At 39.7% G+C, this 16,837-nt stretch overlaps 1 protein-coding gene across 1 annotated transcript; it reads right to left on the bottom strand.

The window, feature by feature from the left end:
* Window positions 1-9,314: 9,314 nt before the first annotated feature.
* LOC137255882 (uncharacterized) lies at window positions 9,315-15,204 on the bottom strand. The gene is made up of 4 exons (XM_067793464.1): window positions 14,913-15,204; window positions 11,765-11,782; window positions 10,051-10,236; window positions 9,315-9,517 (listed from the first exon to the last, which is right to left on the bottom strand). Exons 1-4 carry the CDS (start codon window positions 15,202-15,204, stop codon window positions 9,315-9,317), a joined length of 699 nt encoding a protein of 232 aa, XP_067649565.1.
* Between the last annotated feature and the right edge of the window lie 1,633 nt (window positions 15,205-16,837).

Below are 16,837 nucleotides of genomic sequence, written 5' to 3' on the forward strand. Positions count from 1 at the left end.
AAGCCTACTATTATTTTTTGATCATATATCGTTTTCATTTTGGCCTAATTTACCAACCATGTAGGAAGCAACAGTACAGTATGTCCCCATGGCCCCTAGTATGGTAATCTACCTTGAGCTGTTGGCGATCAGTTGCCTCTTCTTATTTTGTATTGTCTACAGTAATTTCATTTTATGATGGTGTACTAGTTTTAAATTCTAAACTTACTGATTTACTGTTTTAGATTTAACAACTAGTTCTGTGTCTATTTGCTTTACTCCCCTTCATTGACAGGTGTTTATAATATATTTTTAATCACGATAAATCCATAACTTGTTCTTGTCATGATATGGCAGAAATTGTGCCAATGCGACTTACAATCCCAACTCTTTCATTCCCTCAGTTTAAATATTACTAATAAAACAAAAGTCTGCTGAAGATTGAGAGCAAAGTTTGAGCTAGATATCTCAAAAGCTTTGATCACTGACTGATTTCATGGTTTATGACAGTCAGCTGACCGATTTCATGGTTTATGACAGTCAGCTTTATGAAATCTGCAAAAACTGGTTCTTGAACAGTTTCCTTATTCATTCATTGTCATTTATATAAATTTAACATCATGTATTATCTTATCTCACTCATAAACATCCTTTTCTGACTGACTGATCACTCTTTTATTCTTTTCAATGTTCCCCGCTTACAAGCCAGTAGCATTTCTCAAAATCCCCTGGGAATGACAACACGATGGTAATTCGTGGCAATAATCTTTGTCTCATGTAACATAGAATTGTGCATGAAGTACAGAAATTATCAATGTTTTACAAACGCAAATCGATGGAAGGCAGATAATTCTAAATCTGATTTTCTTGTCTGTAAAATCCAATGATAGCTACAAAGATATTTGTACCCATGTTGCTTCAAAGAATTAAAAACATTATCATTGAGGTTTCAGTAAGATATATATGTTGTTCACTGTTCCCTTAGGGCTCATGGGTTGATGTAACCTCAATGTTTGTTTACTCACAGTACAATGCATGGGTTTACAACTCCTGTATCAAATGCATAGAAGATAAGTTGTTCGTTGGGGCATAGGTTGTTCACAATCACATAAACAAACAATGACAGTACATCAGCCCATGCACCATTATGACCAGTGAACAACATATGTGAACAACATATGTGAACAACATATATTGTATGCATTAGATACCGGAGTAGTAAAGCCATGAATTGTACTGTGAGTCCCCAACCTCGATATAATACTGTATCACCATATTGTTACAGTACCGCTCATAAACAAGTGACATGAGCCTAGATATGTGGAATGTGGAAATATCTAGAGAAATCTATTTCCACAGTCATTTCTGGTTCGACATGATAAAACACTGAACATCATGAATACTGATTCTAAAATTTCTGTAGCTGATAATGTGACATTTACTATAGCAAACACGTTTGTGAGAGACATTAACAGATGGAGAAGCTATGATCTACGTACAGGATTTACTCTTATTACTGAGAACATTGTGGACACTATATTATGGATAAAATGTGATGTTACACAATTGGCAATTATTTCACAGTTCGGTAATTGTGTTTGTTTACATAATTATGTCTTCCAAGTGACAATATTTCGCAAGAGGGAGTGAGTTGGTCTTCGCAATATTCCAGCAATATCACGGCAGGGTACACCAGAAATATTATAAGCTTCACACATTGTACCCATGTGGGGACTCGAACCTAGGTCTTCAGTGTGATGAGTGATCGCTTTAACCACTAGTCAGTCCTACTGCCCTATACTTTACAACGAAAATGTCTGAGTCAAATGGTTACTGATAACTTTACTTATCTATAAGAGTCAGATCTGTTTGAAAAGTAAACGTTTGTAAGATCAGTGGTAGATTTTGTTCTCGTTTTTTGTACATGACGATTTGCTTTTCAAATAATCTGACCGTCATGTAGAACCGCTGACACAATACCAAGAACAGTTATATAGCGACTAAAGGAAAAAATTGTGTAATCTTAAACATCATAGTTAAATTGCCGCAGTCATATTGCTGCACAATCAGTTGTGACATTTTCGGGCTCAACACTCGAAACACGTCATTTCGACTAACACATAATTTGTCTTCCATTTAAAAATTGTGAAAAGTATAGCAAGAGTACCATCGTTTCAGAAAGTGATAAAAAATCCAAATTACTCTCCAAGCCTTTCAGAGCGCGTCTGATCCACTTCTACTTGCAGTGTTATGATCGCCGCCATGTTGTTTAGGAGTCTCCAAGTACCTTTGACCTTAGAGTTCACTCCCTTGAAGAACGCTCGCCAGATCTCGGGAAGATTCGGCAGGCGTCCAGCCATTCGTGACCAACTCGTGTTATTCCGGGACAAGTCAAACAGCGACTCGTGCCCTTCTCGAAGGATTTCATATTAGCATTGGAACATTAAGAACTACTTCAAACAGGAACGATAAAACTGTTCCTCTTTGCATTTTTTGTGATTGCAGTGTTACTTATATCACCGAGGTACTCATACATTGTCTTGCTGTTTTCGTTTTCGCTTATGTATTTTAAAGAAAAAAACCTCGTTGATACAACTAAAAGAAGGTGAAAAACGTGTTTGAGACATATTCTGACGTAATTATTGACAGATGTTCACCTTATATTTCCAGTTACCTTTCAAAAAAGGGTTTACTAGTCACAAATTATATTTGTTTTATTATATGTGCAAACAAAATTTATGTGAAAAGACACAGCTACATACAGCTCCCAAAGCAGAAACTAAAAAATAACAAATGTTTCTCAAACTGAACATTCGTGTAACCTTGCTGTCGTACCCTTTGTGGAATTTCAACTGAATTCTCTTAAAAATACATGAATGACTAATAGAAAAGTCAGACATATTCCAAGACATGTGAAATATTCGCCCCAATGTTAGAGATTAATGTTGATTAGTTACATACAGATATAATATTATTGTTTTGAGACTCGTGGCGATTTATTGTTATATTTCCTGAAACTGTTGGAAGCACGCGTACAATGACCACAAACAAGCCCACGCAACCGTCAGAAACACAACTGTGAGAGCCGTTGTTAACAAACGCATGCGCACGTGCATGTATTTGCGCTCGCCGTCGGTCGCATGATTCTTACACACACACACACACACACACACACACACACACACACATATCACCGAAGTTATCTATAACATCTATCTATCTCTCTCTCTCTCTCTCTCTCTCTCTCTCTCTCTCTCTATATATATATATATATATATATATATATATATATGTATATATATATATATATATATAGTAATATTGCTGATATACTCCCCGCGTTTCGGACTGACGGTGCCCTGGACGTCATTCGTCACCACTCGTCCCTCTCTCGATGCTTGTATGCTTGTTATGTGTTATATATTTATTTATATTTGAATATTCATCATATCTGACAGCTCAATTCTGTTAATTAGGTACGTTATTAGTACTTTCAATATGACGATTTATTTTTTCGTGATTTTAAAAACAAAAAGATAATGCAATAAACGATTTAAGTACTCGCGATTGTGTTATTATCAAAGCACTGCAGTCATTAGACACGTTCTGATCGGTTTGTACATGTCGTACATAACAAGCATCGAGAGAGGGACGAATGGTGACGAATGACGTCCAGGGCACCGTCAACCCGAAACGCGGGGAGTATATCAGCAATATTACTACTATATGGCGGCAGTCTGTCAGTTATCACGAGGGAGAACCATGGATTGCCTGGTTTGTTTTCCTTGTGTTTATGTTTTGTTTTGTAATATTTTTTAATGTTAGCACTATAGTTAGTTATGTGGGACCTTATAAGCGACCTTAAAGACCAGATTCGATAAGCCATTTACCATAGGGCCGAGTGGATTCTGGACTTTCATCCTGTGTATTTGGTCGTGTACTGTAACTTACAAAAATATTAAGCTCCCGAAAAGGTATATGTGTAAAAGAATTTAGGAGGGAAAAGAACTGTAAATGCCTGTATATATACTCTTAAAACAGTAGGGGATAATGAACTTTCAGTTTGGATAGGAAGTATAAACGTTCACAAATATTTCAAGGACAGACATTTTATGAACGCACCATTTCCCTCTATTACCACCCTTAAACACAATGCATGATATGCACGTGCACAACGCAGTAGTCCCATACAAATGCATGGGGTCCCATGCCATTCTTGATTTTGACGGTTTTTTTCCAAGAAGGTCCAGAAATCACTTAGGACATTAATTTGGACACTCATCTTGCATCTCACATTTGTTAGTGTTTGGTTCTAGTCGTTTGTTTTAACATGAAAATGGTATAAAGCAAATTACATGCCATATACGAATCATCTTTCAAAATACCAATTAACTATGGTTGTAAGGAAGTGCAAATGGTGATGCACACTGAAAACATTCAATAATAATATCATATCAGCATTGATTGACCCCAATAAATGTCCTAAATATTTTTAGTCGCAAAATCAAAAAAAAAGATCCGCTACTTGTTTTGAAGAGTATATAACGGTTTCATTGATACTTAGATGGTGTGTACATGTAAGAGCGTCATTAATTAGGTAGTATGTATGCGTCCGTATGTGTGCATGCTAGGATACTGGTCATTGCTGGGAGGATAGGGCTTATACATGTCCGTGAGTGAGTTGGATTTTACTCATTTTCTTACGACAGAGGTTGCTTGTCATATCATCCTTCGAACCTTTCTTCTAATTCGACCATATTTCCGTGTTCTTGTAAAATGCCCTGGCGGCACGGTCGTTATCTCCCTTCTTTCTGTCCAATCTGATCTTCAAGCTCTCCATGACCAACTTCTGAAACCGTGTCTTATAACAGGTAATCTCAATGGCCTTTTCCCGATCTGGGGTGGCAGAAAGACTAAGTCTATTGGTAAATACCGGAAGATTCTCCCTTTTTGACTGTATTGCTTTTGCCAAGGGATACATATTTCAATGTAAAACCGTTTAAATATGGTAGAATAAATTAGCAACTGTGACTGTTAGTGGCTGTATCCTCGAAATTTTGTCCCTTTGAGAGGGTACGGCAGTCCCAAGACATTCAAAGTTAAATATAAGTTTACCAGATGTTTAAAACGCTTTCTTGTCCTTCGCTTACAGTTTTTCCATTATGTTTTAGTCATGATTTGGATGGATACTCCTGATGCGATTTAAAATTTTAACTCACTCAATCACTCATCATATTTTTTTTAAACTGCAAGGAACCACGAAAGCTATTTATGTTTGTACTGCGACGAACCATTGGTGCTGTAATTAGTTTTTACTGCAACGAACCATTGATGCTATTATAAGTTCTTACTGCAACGAACCATTCAATGTTGTTACAGCAAGGAACCACTATTAATCGTTTTTAATGCAACAGGACAAACAACATTATAGTACTGGCAGGACTTGCGTCCATCTTGAAAGTGTTCACGCTTGAAACGGTATAATTGATCAGGTGAATATGAATGTTCTACGATGTTATTATAGCCAGCGTGGTTTGATTTCGGAATATTGGAAAGGTTAAATGTGAAGAGATGTACTTCACTATTTACTAAGATTTTGGTAGATAGTTTTACAGGATGCAGGCTTAGGTTTTTTGTTCTTGTTCTGATATGCTAATCGTATTTCATGAATTCAGTGATTTACGCACTTGGAGGTCAATCTCAGTATTTAGAAAATGACATTTTTGCACAGACACCATGAATGCAGCCACCATGCACATTCGGACAAAGGTGATTCCAGCTATATGGTAGCGGTCTGAAAGTAATCGAGGCTGTACCGACAAACCAGTGATTAACAGCATAGGCGTTGATCTACGCCATTGGGATAGATGTCATCAAACCTGACTATCCGCTCTCGTTAATCGTCACTTGTGACGAGTAATGTTAGTAGTATAATGTACCTATTATATAATATAAACCTAGTATGATATAAACCTATTTGATGTGAGCCCGTCCTACCATTACTTCTACTACTATGGTTGCTGAAGAGCAATTCTAACCCGGATCTTCTGGACTGAAACATGAAATCACAATCACGATGAAGTTGTTTCTTGCTTCATGAGGTTCATCCCGCTATTTTGACATGTATATGTATAATATTATGTTCATGACAAACTCGCATGTATGATTGAATATAATTTATTGAATAATGTATATATGTATGGTATTTTTATTGAACAATATAGACAGGTATGTCCGTGATTTTGTTCTCTTGTGACAGTGGCGGCGGAAGAATATTGCACCTTAAACTTGATTTATCTCAATGAATACAAATATTATGAAATGCGGTATTATACCCACTTCAATCACCAGATCGTGAATTTCATCAGCAATATATGGGAGATTTGGAAGATTGAAAAATTCCTTGATTCTATATTCCTATATTTTCACAAACAAGATCATATACACAGAACATCCAGTTCCTGGTTCACAGTCTTCACCTGTATCAGTACGCATGTCCCCAAACTTTCAAAATAAATTCAGATCAACCATGCTTTTTAAACGTTTCACGAGTACTGTTAATAGTGGGCCCGGTTGCTATTGTTTTGTTGTTTGCACAAGCACTTTCATGAAGTGGGCGATTATTGGAGTAAGGACATTCATTTGTAACATGTCATTATATCCCCCAGCTGACAGCCACGATGCGATCCCGCTAAATTCCCCTTCACCCTTTTATACTTTCATTTTCGCGTAATCGGAAAATTATTATTAAAAGATTTCTCATATAATATCCATGGTCGTCTTTTCCCCAATATAAATGGTTTTCCGCTCGGTAACGGGACACAACAGGGGCAAATACCTCCATTTTCGAAGTTCTGTACAAATAACATGTGAGGCGATACGTTTCATGGCGGGTATCGTTCGAAAGCTCTGAACATCAACCTTGCCAAGAGAATATTCCGATTTCTAAGAAGCAATCTTTTTGGATAAAAACTAGTTTCTAATGACCTTAATTTGCCTAAGTATGCCATACGGATCGTAAATGGTCAAAATCAAACACGTGACCCAAGGCAGCCAATCAGATATCAGGAATGGATAATGTTCTTGTAAACATAGATTCAGACGAAAGTTTTGGATAAAAATATGCTATTCTAAACGTGTTACACAACACACCACCACCTATACATACAGTATGGAGCTTAGTGCATGTATCGTGCTAGGTTATGACCTGTGACAAAAATGCTTTATGCACATTTTTTAGCATTACACATCGTGCCCGTGCGTCAAGTTGGAGGTGAGAGAATTACTGCACACAATCGCTCAAAAAAGATGGAGGTAGTAACTTACTATGTTCATTTGCACAACTTGTACAAGTACTGTTGTTGATTGTATTCTTCAGCTTATTCACTTTGATTAATTATCTCTCTGCTCTTTGACAACTTGATGATATGGACCCGTTTATGAAGCACGTGTACGAGAAACATACATCTTGTTTGTTGTTTGAACTATTGATCGTCGACATGAGAAAGCAGCTTTAATCAAATGCGACGATTTATTAATGCGACACAATAAACATCGCATTTTCGCATTAATTTATCGCTCGCAAACATTCCTGGTTTACAGTTTAAAGAAACTGTGCATTGTCAAAATATTATCCCAGTTGATAAGTACGATAACAATGTCAAAGGTACATAAAAATGGAGGGATACATAAAAAAGGCGGGATCATGAGATTCTCCAAGTCGGGAGAATTTCAACTGAAAAGTCAATCACAATGACGTCACAAGTCCACAAGCGAGGCAGGGATCAACCGATCATGTCACAAGCTCAAAAACGGGTATTTCCACCAGCGGGATTGAGAACGGCAGTGCATCGACTGCGCATAGAGCCTATCAGAGGTGCAAGGAAGGCTCGTGTGATGTCACGACAGATTCCCTCAAGTTCTGTTGCAAGGTGAAGAACGTTATCTGGCGGATGAGGAAGACGGCATAGACGTCGATCCATCTCGTCCCCTAAATGTTCTTTCAGGGAGAAATCCGGTGAATTTGCAGACCAAGACAGTAAGTCAACGTTGTGGTGTTGCAAGAAATCCATAGCAACCTTTGCCGTATGAGGGCGAGCATTGTCCTGCTAGAATGTTAACCCTGGGCCATGACGTTGCAGAAAAGGAATTGCCACAGGTCTAATAATCTGATCCCTGTAGCCCAAACCATTTACGTTGCCCTGAACAATCACCAAAGCAGTTCTTGGGGAGTGCTGTTTTTGCACCCCAAATCATCAAGGAACCATGGAACAAATCGTTTCTTTTCCAAGGCACAGGTCTGTGAATAACGTTCCCCCACGCGTCTGTAGGCATGTTGACGTCCATCACTATGGGAAATGCTAAACCTGGACTCATCTGTAAAAAAAGACACTTCTCCACCAAAACAAAGGTCTGCGTACATGCTTTCGGCACCACATTCGGCAATCTTGTCGACGACGTTGTGTCACTATAGGTCGCATGGCGGGACGTCGTGGTCTGATCCCGTGATGACGTAAACGGTGTCGAATTGTGTTTGGGTGAATACGGCGAAGCTCTGGGATGGTCCGTGCAGTCATCACTGCAGTCTGAAACCCGTGGCGAAGATAGGTCACCCTTATCCTTCTGTCCTGTCTTGGCGTTGTTACACGTGGACGTCCAGATCGTGGGCCATTTGTGTTCTGGTAGCGCCTCACCAGTGCAGAAATGTTGTTCCGGTGGCAATGGAAATTTGCAGCCACATGTAGTTGAGACATTCCCCCACGGACCATCCCAATGGCCTCATGACGTTGTGCAGACGTTAGCCTTGGCATGCTATGCGTTTCAATAGCCGTTTAATTTTTTGAACGATCGCATGGGCAGGGGTTAGCTTTCCAAAGTGACAGTATGGTGTGGCATTCATTTGCTCTGTTTCTCTTTCCCTGAATGCACGTGCAACAATTGCACGTCTGAAGGACGAAACCACTGCCGTCACGGAACGTGGCACGTTCATGCATGTTGCATACATATCACTAATCTCTGAGTTTAAATTATTATGTGTCTACACATGTTTGATAAATTTAGATTTCAAATTTATGTGCCTAGTATGTATACACAAATGGAAACAGCGTCCAAATTTCAGAATTCATTCCTGACAGAGAACCATTCCAGACAATTTGTCCGCTGTAATTTGGAAAGTGTACCTAAGTTTTAAGGAAAAAATCGAAATGTGGGCAATCTGCACATTCGATAATGAGGACAAATTCACAGCAGTGAGCATAAACGCTGTTGATCGCGTCAAACTGTTGTCCTGAACAGGATAACTCTACTGCATTGGCTTCAAATTAAATTCCTTGCTTTTACACAAATATTTCACAGATGAACTTTTGCTGCTGATTGTCGCAGCCACTGTCATCATATCTCCGGCCTGGCTCCAGTTCTAAACACTGCCCTCCACTACCAATGAGTGTAAACCATGGAATTATCGAATTATCTGCTGTCCATCGCCACTGTCCATCAACAGTTTCTTTTGCGCCTAGGAAATACTCCTCATTACCGGGATCTGCAAGTAAGAGAAAGTTAACAAATTTACGACGGACGGGGTAACACAAGGTTATATTTACAACCCAAAAATTTGAAATATTGCCGCTGTGACAGTACATATTAACTCACTCACCCTCTAACAGGGTTGAAGTATTGTTAAAAGATTGTCCTTTGATGGTAGCATCTTAGTCTAACTGGTATTGTAGTACTTTGCAGTTCTTATGGCTAGCTTGCCTACAACTGCCAGCGATCAAATGTGACGAAAAATGTTAACTTACTCACTCATTCGGAAATTTGCCTCTCTGCCTATAGTCACAATATACATGGAAACATTCCCGACGGGATTCACTCACACGAATAACACGTGTTTATTGATACCGAAAATAGTGAAGGTGATAGCTTTTGTATAAAATGCTGAAAACAGTGCATTACTCTATCCCATTTCCTATGGCATATTGGCTGTGTAAGTAACCTTTAACCTTTAAGACATACACTGAATAGAATGTTCATAAATGCTGAAAATACTGATTTTAGATTTGTAAACAACCTGACCCGCTTCAACGATGCCCTCAACAAGCGTTTTTCGTGCCCCAGTGTTCAACATGATCAGCAAGCCTCCTTCATCTTGGCACGCTTGTTCAGCTTGCCATGCTTTCTGCCGGTCTGTATGGACTTTGTAGCAGAGGTGGGCTTCCTGGTTTATCTCGTATCCCGGATTGTTCGTACAAGGAACATATGCTGACATAGATACAGAAGAATAGCAATAAACAGTCAACAACAGACACGGATACAGCTTTTTTGAGAAAGTTGGGGTGGACACCTCATTTTCACCTGAGTTTCAACTGTCATTTTACATAATTTCAGGACATAAGGTGGGATGCACACCCCTGCGGCCCACGTCTGGTATCCCCTATGAACGAAAACATCAGTAAATGCACACATGAGTGTATACAAACATCAGTGGAAAGAAAGACCAGTATATGCAAACATCATTAGACAAAAACATAAGTATATACAAACATCAGTGTTATACAAACATCAAAGGATGTAAACATCTATAGACATAGACATCGGTAGATGCAAACATCAATAGATGCAAAAGATCAGAAGGTGCAAGCATCAGTAGGCACAAACACCAGTATATAAAACACCAATAAATATAAACTTCAGTAGGTACAAACATCAGCAGACACAAACATCCATAGATGCAAACACCTATAGATACAAACAATCAATAAATACAAACGTCAATAGATGAAGACAAGAGAGAGAGATATATATGCCGCCTCAATTGTCCCTAGTGTGGTGATTTAGCTGTTGCTCTGTAGCTTGATATGTTACTACACCGTCTTTAGTCGCAACTAGTTTTACATACATGTTTGTGATATTCTAGTTATCCAACTGTCCCAGATGGACAAGTACTTGATTCTTACTGATGCCTAACTACACCGTACTTTTGAATGCTGCACATTGTTGGACGCACAAATATGATTCAGTCTAGGAAACGAAAAGGAAACCAACAGTACGTTTCAGAACAAAGACTTACTAATCCTTTTCAGTGACAACGTTTGAGTTCGATCGAAGATTTTAGGAGAATGACGTTAAAACCAATAACTGTTTCGCTAACAAATCCCCTGGGGATATCTGGGAGTTATATCGAACCGATGAAGAAAACAAAGCTGACGGTGTATTTATAGGACTGGCTTCTTCTGGTTTACTCACGCATAAAGAAGAAAGAAAAGAAAAGAAAACAAAACTTGCAAACTGTATGATGCCGCTGAGTTGCAGGTAATGTACTTGAGGTTAAGTGTGTATTTGAAGCCTAGGTGTCGACAAAGTTCTTTGCATTCTCTAGATCAAAATAGTTTACGCCACACTCAGCAATATTCCACCTCTATCTGAATACAATCGAGTCTGGACCAGACCAGTGCATCAACAGCATGAACATCTTTCTACAAAACTGGGAACCAATGACTTGTGTCAAAGAAGCCAGGGAGCCAGACTACCCAATCCCGTTCTTCGCCTCTTACGACAAGCATGGATTACTGAAAATCAATTTTAACCAGGATCTTCACGTCCCAACTGCGAAAGACGGTGCTCTTGTGCAATCTTTCAATACAGGTGACAAAACCGATTCTTGTGGAGAAGTGTGTGATCACACACCCTGATAATGTTGTTGTAGATTCGTGGATTGTCCGGTCCAGACTTGATTATTTACAGACCGCTGGAATATTGCCAAGTGCAACAAGAAACTAACAAATCTTACCTCCCGGAACTGGTCGACCTAGAAAACAACGAAGGTTTGAATAAGTTGGTCAAAGATTATTGTCATATTGATTCATTGTGTCATGCGTGTGCTGATGTTTTGTTTGAGCATGTACTAGTTGCGTGGATATGTGAGCAATTTAAATATCCCTAAAAAGCATACGACTCTGTCCCTCACGAATGGATTCTGCAGTCTCTTCATTGCATACTAATTACGATCATGCAATGCTGGAGAAAATAACTGGGTCGTTTGTCTGTTACACCTCACCAGATTGCCTGAAAAGAGCTATCAAAAAGTCCAAATCTAGCACAGCTTCAAAGCTCCATGGCATTCGAAACCATTAATGGAAGCTGTTCCGTCTTGTCCAAACGCCATTACATCTCTGCTTCAGGTTTCTCGTGGTGTTCCTCCATGGTTCTGCAAGGGTCTCACAATACTCCTTCCGAAAATGGCTGATCTTCAAAACGTCCGCTCTGTTTCAATACTCATCATGAATTTTTTGCAGGATGTGTAACAAACCTCGTGTATCTTACTGCTGTTGCTGTGATATAATTTATGGAGAGCAGAAGAGAACTAAAAAATTATTTTGGCGGTGCAAGGATAGACTTCTTGTACAAAAGATTATTTTCGAAGAGGCTAAAATATATCAGTGCAACCTCTCCATGTGCTGAATTGACTACAAAAAGGCATACGACTCTGTCCTTCATGAATGGATTCTGAAGTCTCCTCAGTGTATTGGCATCGATTACTGTCTTTTATGAGATGCTGTTCGGCTCAACTTGAGATGTACTCGCAAGGGCAGGTCATTAAACCTTTTGAGCTCTCTGCTTAATAGGGAGAAGGGGTACCATCCCTGAACTCCTTAGCAGATATCCCTAACACCGTTTATCTCCTTTACAGGAGATGTCAGTTTGAAAGAACAGGTTCTCCTTGTCCTTTTCTAATGATATCGGCTTGATTTTTGGACTCGAAGTAGCATTCTTCATTTAAGACGTGGCAATGTAGTTATGGTGCATCGATCACGTTACAATGAGGATTAGTTACTGATCATCTTGTGGAAGATCAGGCCTACACCTATCTTGGCAAGTTTAAGAAAGATCCAGAAAACAAACTTCGGGCTTAAAGAAAATCTGGAGCTCAGAGCTAAATGGTCGAAACGCGGTTACAGCCACCAATAATTTCGCTGTGCGAGGATTCTCAGTTTCTATTGGCAGTTTATTACACCAAACAAGACATCGAGATTCTCGACCACCTGACCAGAAGGATCACGTCTGATTATAGAGCCAACGTTCCTCTCTCAATCGTTTAATGTTCCACTGCTTAATGTTTAAATTCCACTACTGTTGTAAGCATGACAAGGTTGTTGGACAGAATCTGAAATTTGAGGTTGATGGAGATGTACTCCTGGACGGTACGGCGACGGGAATACTCCAGGTGAAGTCCTTCACCAGGCCTACCAAGAGTCGGTCATTTGTGGACATACTTTCTGACAAACCACTGCGTTGTGTGTATATGCAGTTTGTGGAACAGAACAGTAATCCAACCGACTCCTTCGCTTCGATGAAATCGTCTGGTCTTAAATGTGAAACTGAGGGCTTTTTTTCCCCCTATCCACAACGAGTCACATCCCACTCGCAAATGTATAAGTGTGATTCTAAATTATGTTCCAACCTGTCGTGAAAGGACAGTAAAATAACTAGAATACCACAGAAAATCAAAATTACCAAGTAACTTTCAACATTAGGCAAATAGTACAGGCAATATAACATAGAAATGGGCTGGAGAACTGAAAGCCTAACACCATGCGAAGGACTCCAGGCACAAGAAGTGTGTGAAATCGGACTTTCGTTACAGCAAGCAAGGAGCACTGGGGGTATATGGGAGATGGTGTTCGTAATTCTTTGCTTCCCCATATGGATACAATATGTCATCACATTTCTGGGGTTCCCCGCGGTTACACTGCGTGAATATTACAAAAAACGAGGAAAAACATACTCACTCCAACAATCGAACGCTTTTACCTCTAGGCTACCCCATGTCCTCATGCATAGTGGATTTGGGTGGTAGGATCAGTCATAAAATAAAACGGAAATTACTGTGATTGTCATAACGACACTGGAAGTGTCGAGGTGCTGGGTTCAGGCTGGGTTCAGGTTCGTGTCTGGAACAGGGTTCGATTCCCTACATGTGAGAAGAAATAAAATGCAGCAGAAAGTTCGGGTGACCCTGGCACATCCAGTCTGCTAAGGCTCGCCATCGGCTCAGGGCTCTTGCCCTTTCTACACGTGGGGAGTCCCGCCCAGGAAACGTTGCCTAGTCGAACCCACCAAGAAATCCCCTGAGAATACGTAGACTCCTGCACCCTTCTGAATTACCCAGAATGTCTGAAGGACTGAGTTCCCGGTGGAGAACTAGGGCACTCTCATGATCTGCGCCAACAGATCAGGAGGTAACAAACCAAAGGCACCGAGAACAACGGGGAGTCTGACGACAGTGTACATGGGATGCAAGCGAGACATTTGGAAGGCGAGGTCCACATATTTATCATGTTTCTCCTGAATCTTGCCAATCACGCTGCTGTAAAAAGGGACAGAAAATTGAATGATGTAAATAAATTTATTGGCTTTATAAAAAAGGACAAGATCAGGTTTGTTAGCAGGAACTCGTCTGAGGCTGTATATGGGCCTATTCCAAAGAAGTTCAAAAGAATCATTTTCCAGGACGCCCTGGGCATATTTAGGGTCGTACCATGGATGGACCTTGGAGTGAAAGCCACATTATCGGGTGGTCAGATTTACTGACTTGGTTGAGTGTCATTGGTTCCCAACTGAACAAATCAATGCTCATGCTGTTATCACTGGATTGTCTGGTCCAGACTCAATTATTTACAGACCCTCGCCGTATACTTGCTGAGTGCTTATGGCTAAATAATCAAGTCTGGAACAAACAATCCAGTGATCAACAGCATGCGCATCGATCTGCGCTTTTGGGAACCGATGACATGTGTCAACCCAGGTCAGCGAGCCTGACCACCCGTTCCCGTCAGTCGCCTCTTACGACAAGCATAGTTACTTTTTATGGCAGGTATGGGCTGCCAAAGGCGTATTGTACGCCATATCTACCCCGGTCGATGGGGCAACAGACTCACCTTGAAAGTCATATCCAGTCCAACCAGATTCCCCTCTCAAGTTCAACACTTTAATTCGTCCACTGTACAGGCAACAAGTTCTGTCCTGTGTATAGTAGAAGAAAGACGCACAGGTCCAGGTAACGCCACATGTAGCCGCACAATCGGCCAGGTGGTCAGATGTGACTGTCTTGATTGACAAATATGGCGTTGGCTTGTGCTCCGTCGACGAAGCCGATAAAGCTATGTTAAAACACAGATTTGAAGAAAGAACCGACTTCACGAAATGAATTAACAGTAGAAGAAATATCATTTTGAATTATATATATATCTCCGAAGATATATGTAAGATTAAAGCCAGAAAAGCTTGTGTCGATTTACCGTGAGTCAGACGCCATTCGATGAAGAAGCAAATGCGAAGTTGGTATCTTGGACCAGAGTCTGATAACAATGGACATAAAATCGATCAACATTTTTTGTTTAAACACAATGCAAAGAATGAAGGAAAAATCCCGGAACAACTGCATCAGTGTCTAAAGCAGCCTATTGATCAGATGTTTTGTAGTTGTTTAATCATCATTACGACAGAAGACCCTGTTTCGATTTCCCCTTGGGTACAATGTACGGTGCCCATTTCTGGTGTCCCATGCCGAGGACCCGGCACAAAACAATACTCACTAATCATCATTCGCCATCCATCCGTATGCTCTGTGTTTCTTATCTGCAACTTCTGAACACTAGAAACACAACTATCTAACATAGAAAAACAGTTTTTTACTATTTTCTAACGTATTCTTTATGAACTTCTTAAATTACAGATTACTTAGTGCTTCTTTTACAGTTAATTTATAATGTAGACTGAGCAGCGTTTGTCCTAGAGTTTTATATAAAATGTGAACTAGGATTGGCTTTTATCAGTGTCAATTAACATCCCCGTAACCCGTGGGTTAGCACTGGTCTCCAGGCAACCATGCTTGTCATAATCGGCGTTGAACGGAATCGGGTGGTCAGGTACTCTGACTTTGACGACACATGTCATTGTATCCCAACTGTGTGGATTGATACTCATGATGTTGACTGCATTGTGTGGTGAAGACTCGTTTATTTAGAGACACCTGGAATATTGCTGAGTGCGGAGACAATTAAGTGATGGTCATGACATTCAGCTAAATCTCAGCACATTTACTGACTTTCACAAAAATCTAAACTTTAATTGTGAAATACGTCTTCTTTGTACAACCACAGGGATTATATGCTTACAAATAAAGAAAATTAATTGATTTACCACACCGCAGGGAGAGGTCTCAAGATATATAAATCAATGACATAAGCAATACTCGGTGCGGATTATATTTACTGACTGGGACAATATTTATTTGTAAAAATGCAACACATGCTGGATGCGCAGGATATTTACACACGTTACTTAGGCCATAGAACTGTTAACATCATGTACATAGAACTGTCACATGTATATTCCTGTGTCAAAAACAACACTATGTTCAAGCCGATGCCACTCTTTATGTGTTAAGTCTCGGATAGCTCCCCCCTCCCCGAGACATAAAAAAATCAAACAAAAAATAACAAAACAAATAAAATTCACGTTCCGTAGTCCCTCGGTTAAGTCTTTATCACTAATAGTCACTTGAAATCGAAGACAGTTTAATAGCAAAAGGAATAATATGGAATTAGATTTCTCTACATATATGCCATCCGTTACAGTTAAATTGACTAAATTATTAAAAGAAACAAAACAAACAAACAAACAAAACAAAAACAAAAAACACAACAAAAACAAACAACAAAACAAACAAACGTCTAGGCCAGTGAGCCATCTTTAAAACATCGCGGTATCCATTTCCGAACTCTTCTGGTGCTTCATGCTAGTTCTTCTTTGTCTCGAATAACATTCAATCACGGATGAAGCACGGAAATTACCGATGTTT

This window comes from Haliotis asinina, chromosome 11 (genome assembly GCF_037392515.1).
Source record: "Haliotis asinina isolate JCU_RB_2024 chromosome 11, JCU_Hal_asi_v2, whole genome shotgun sequence".
NCBI lineage: Eukaryota > Metazoa > Mollusca > Gastropoda > Lepetellida > Haliotidae > Haliotis > Haliotis asinina.

Coding starts and splice junctions, on each gene's coding strand:
- LOC137255882 (XM_067793464.1), bottom strand. CDS start 15,204: ATGATATTTCTTCTACTGTTAATTCATTTCGTGAAGTCGGTTCTTTCT. Junction 9,518..10,050: donor TGAGGGCATCGTTGAAGCGG/GTCAGGTTGTTT, acceptor TCTTACTTGCAG/ATCCCGGTAATGAGGAGTAT.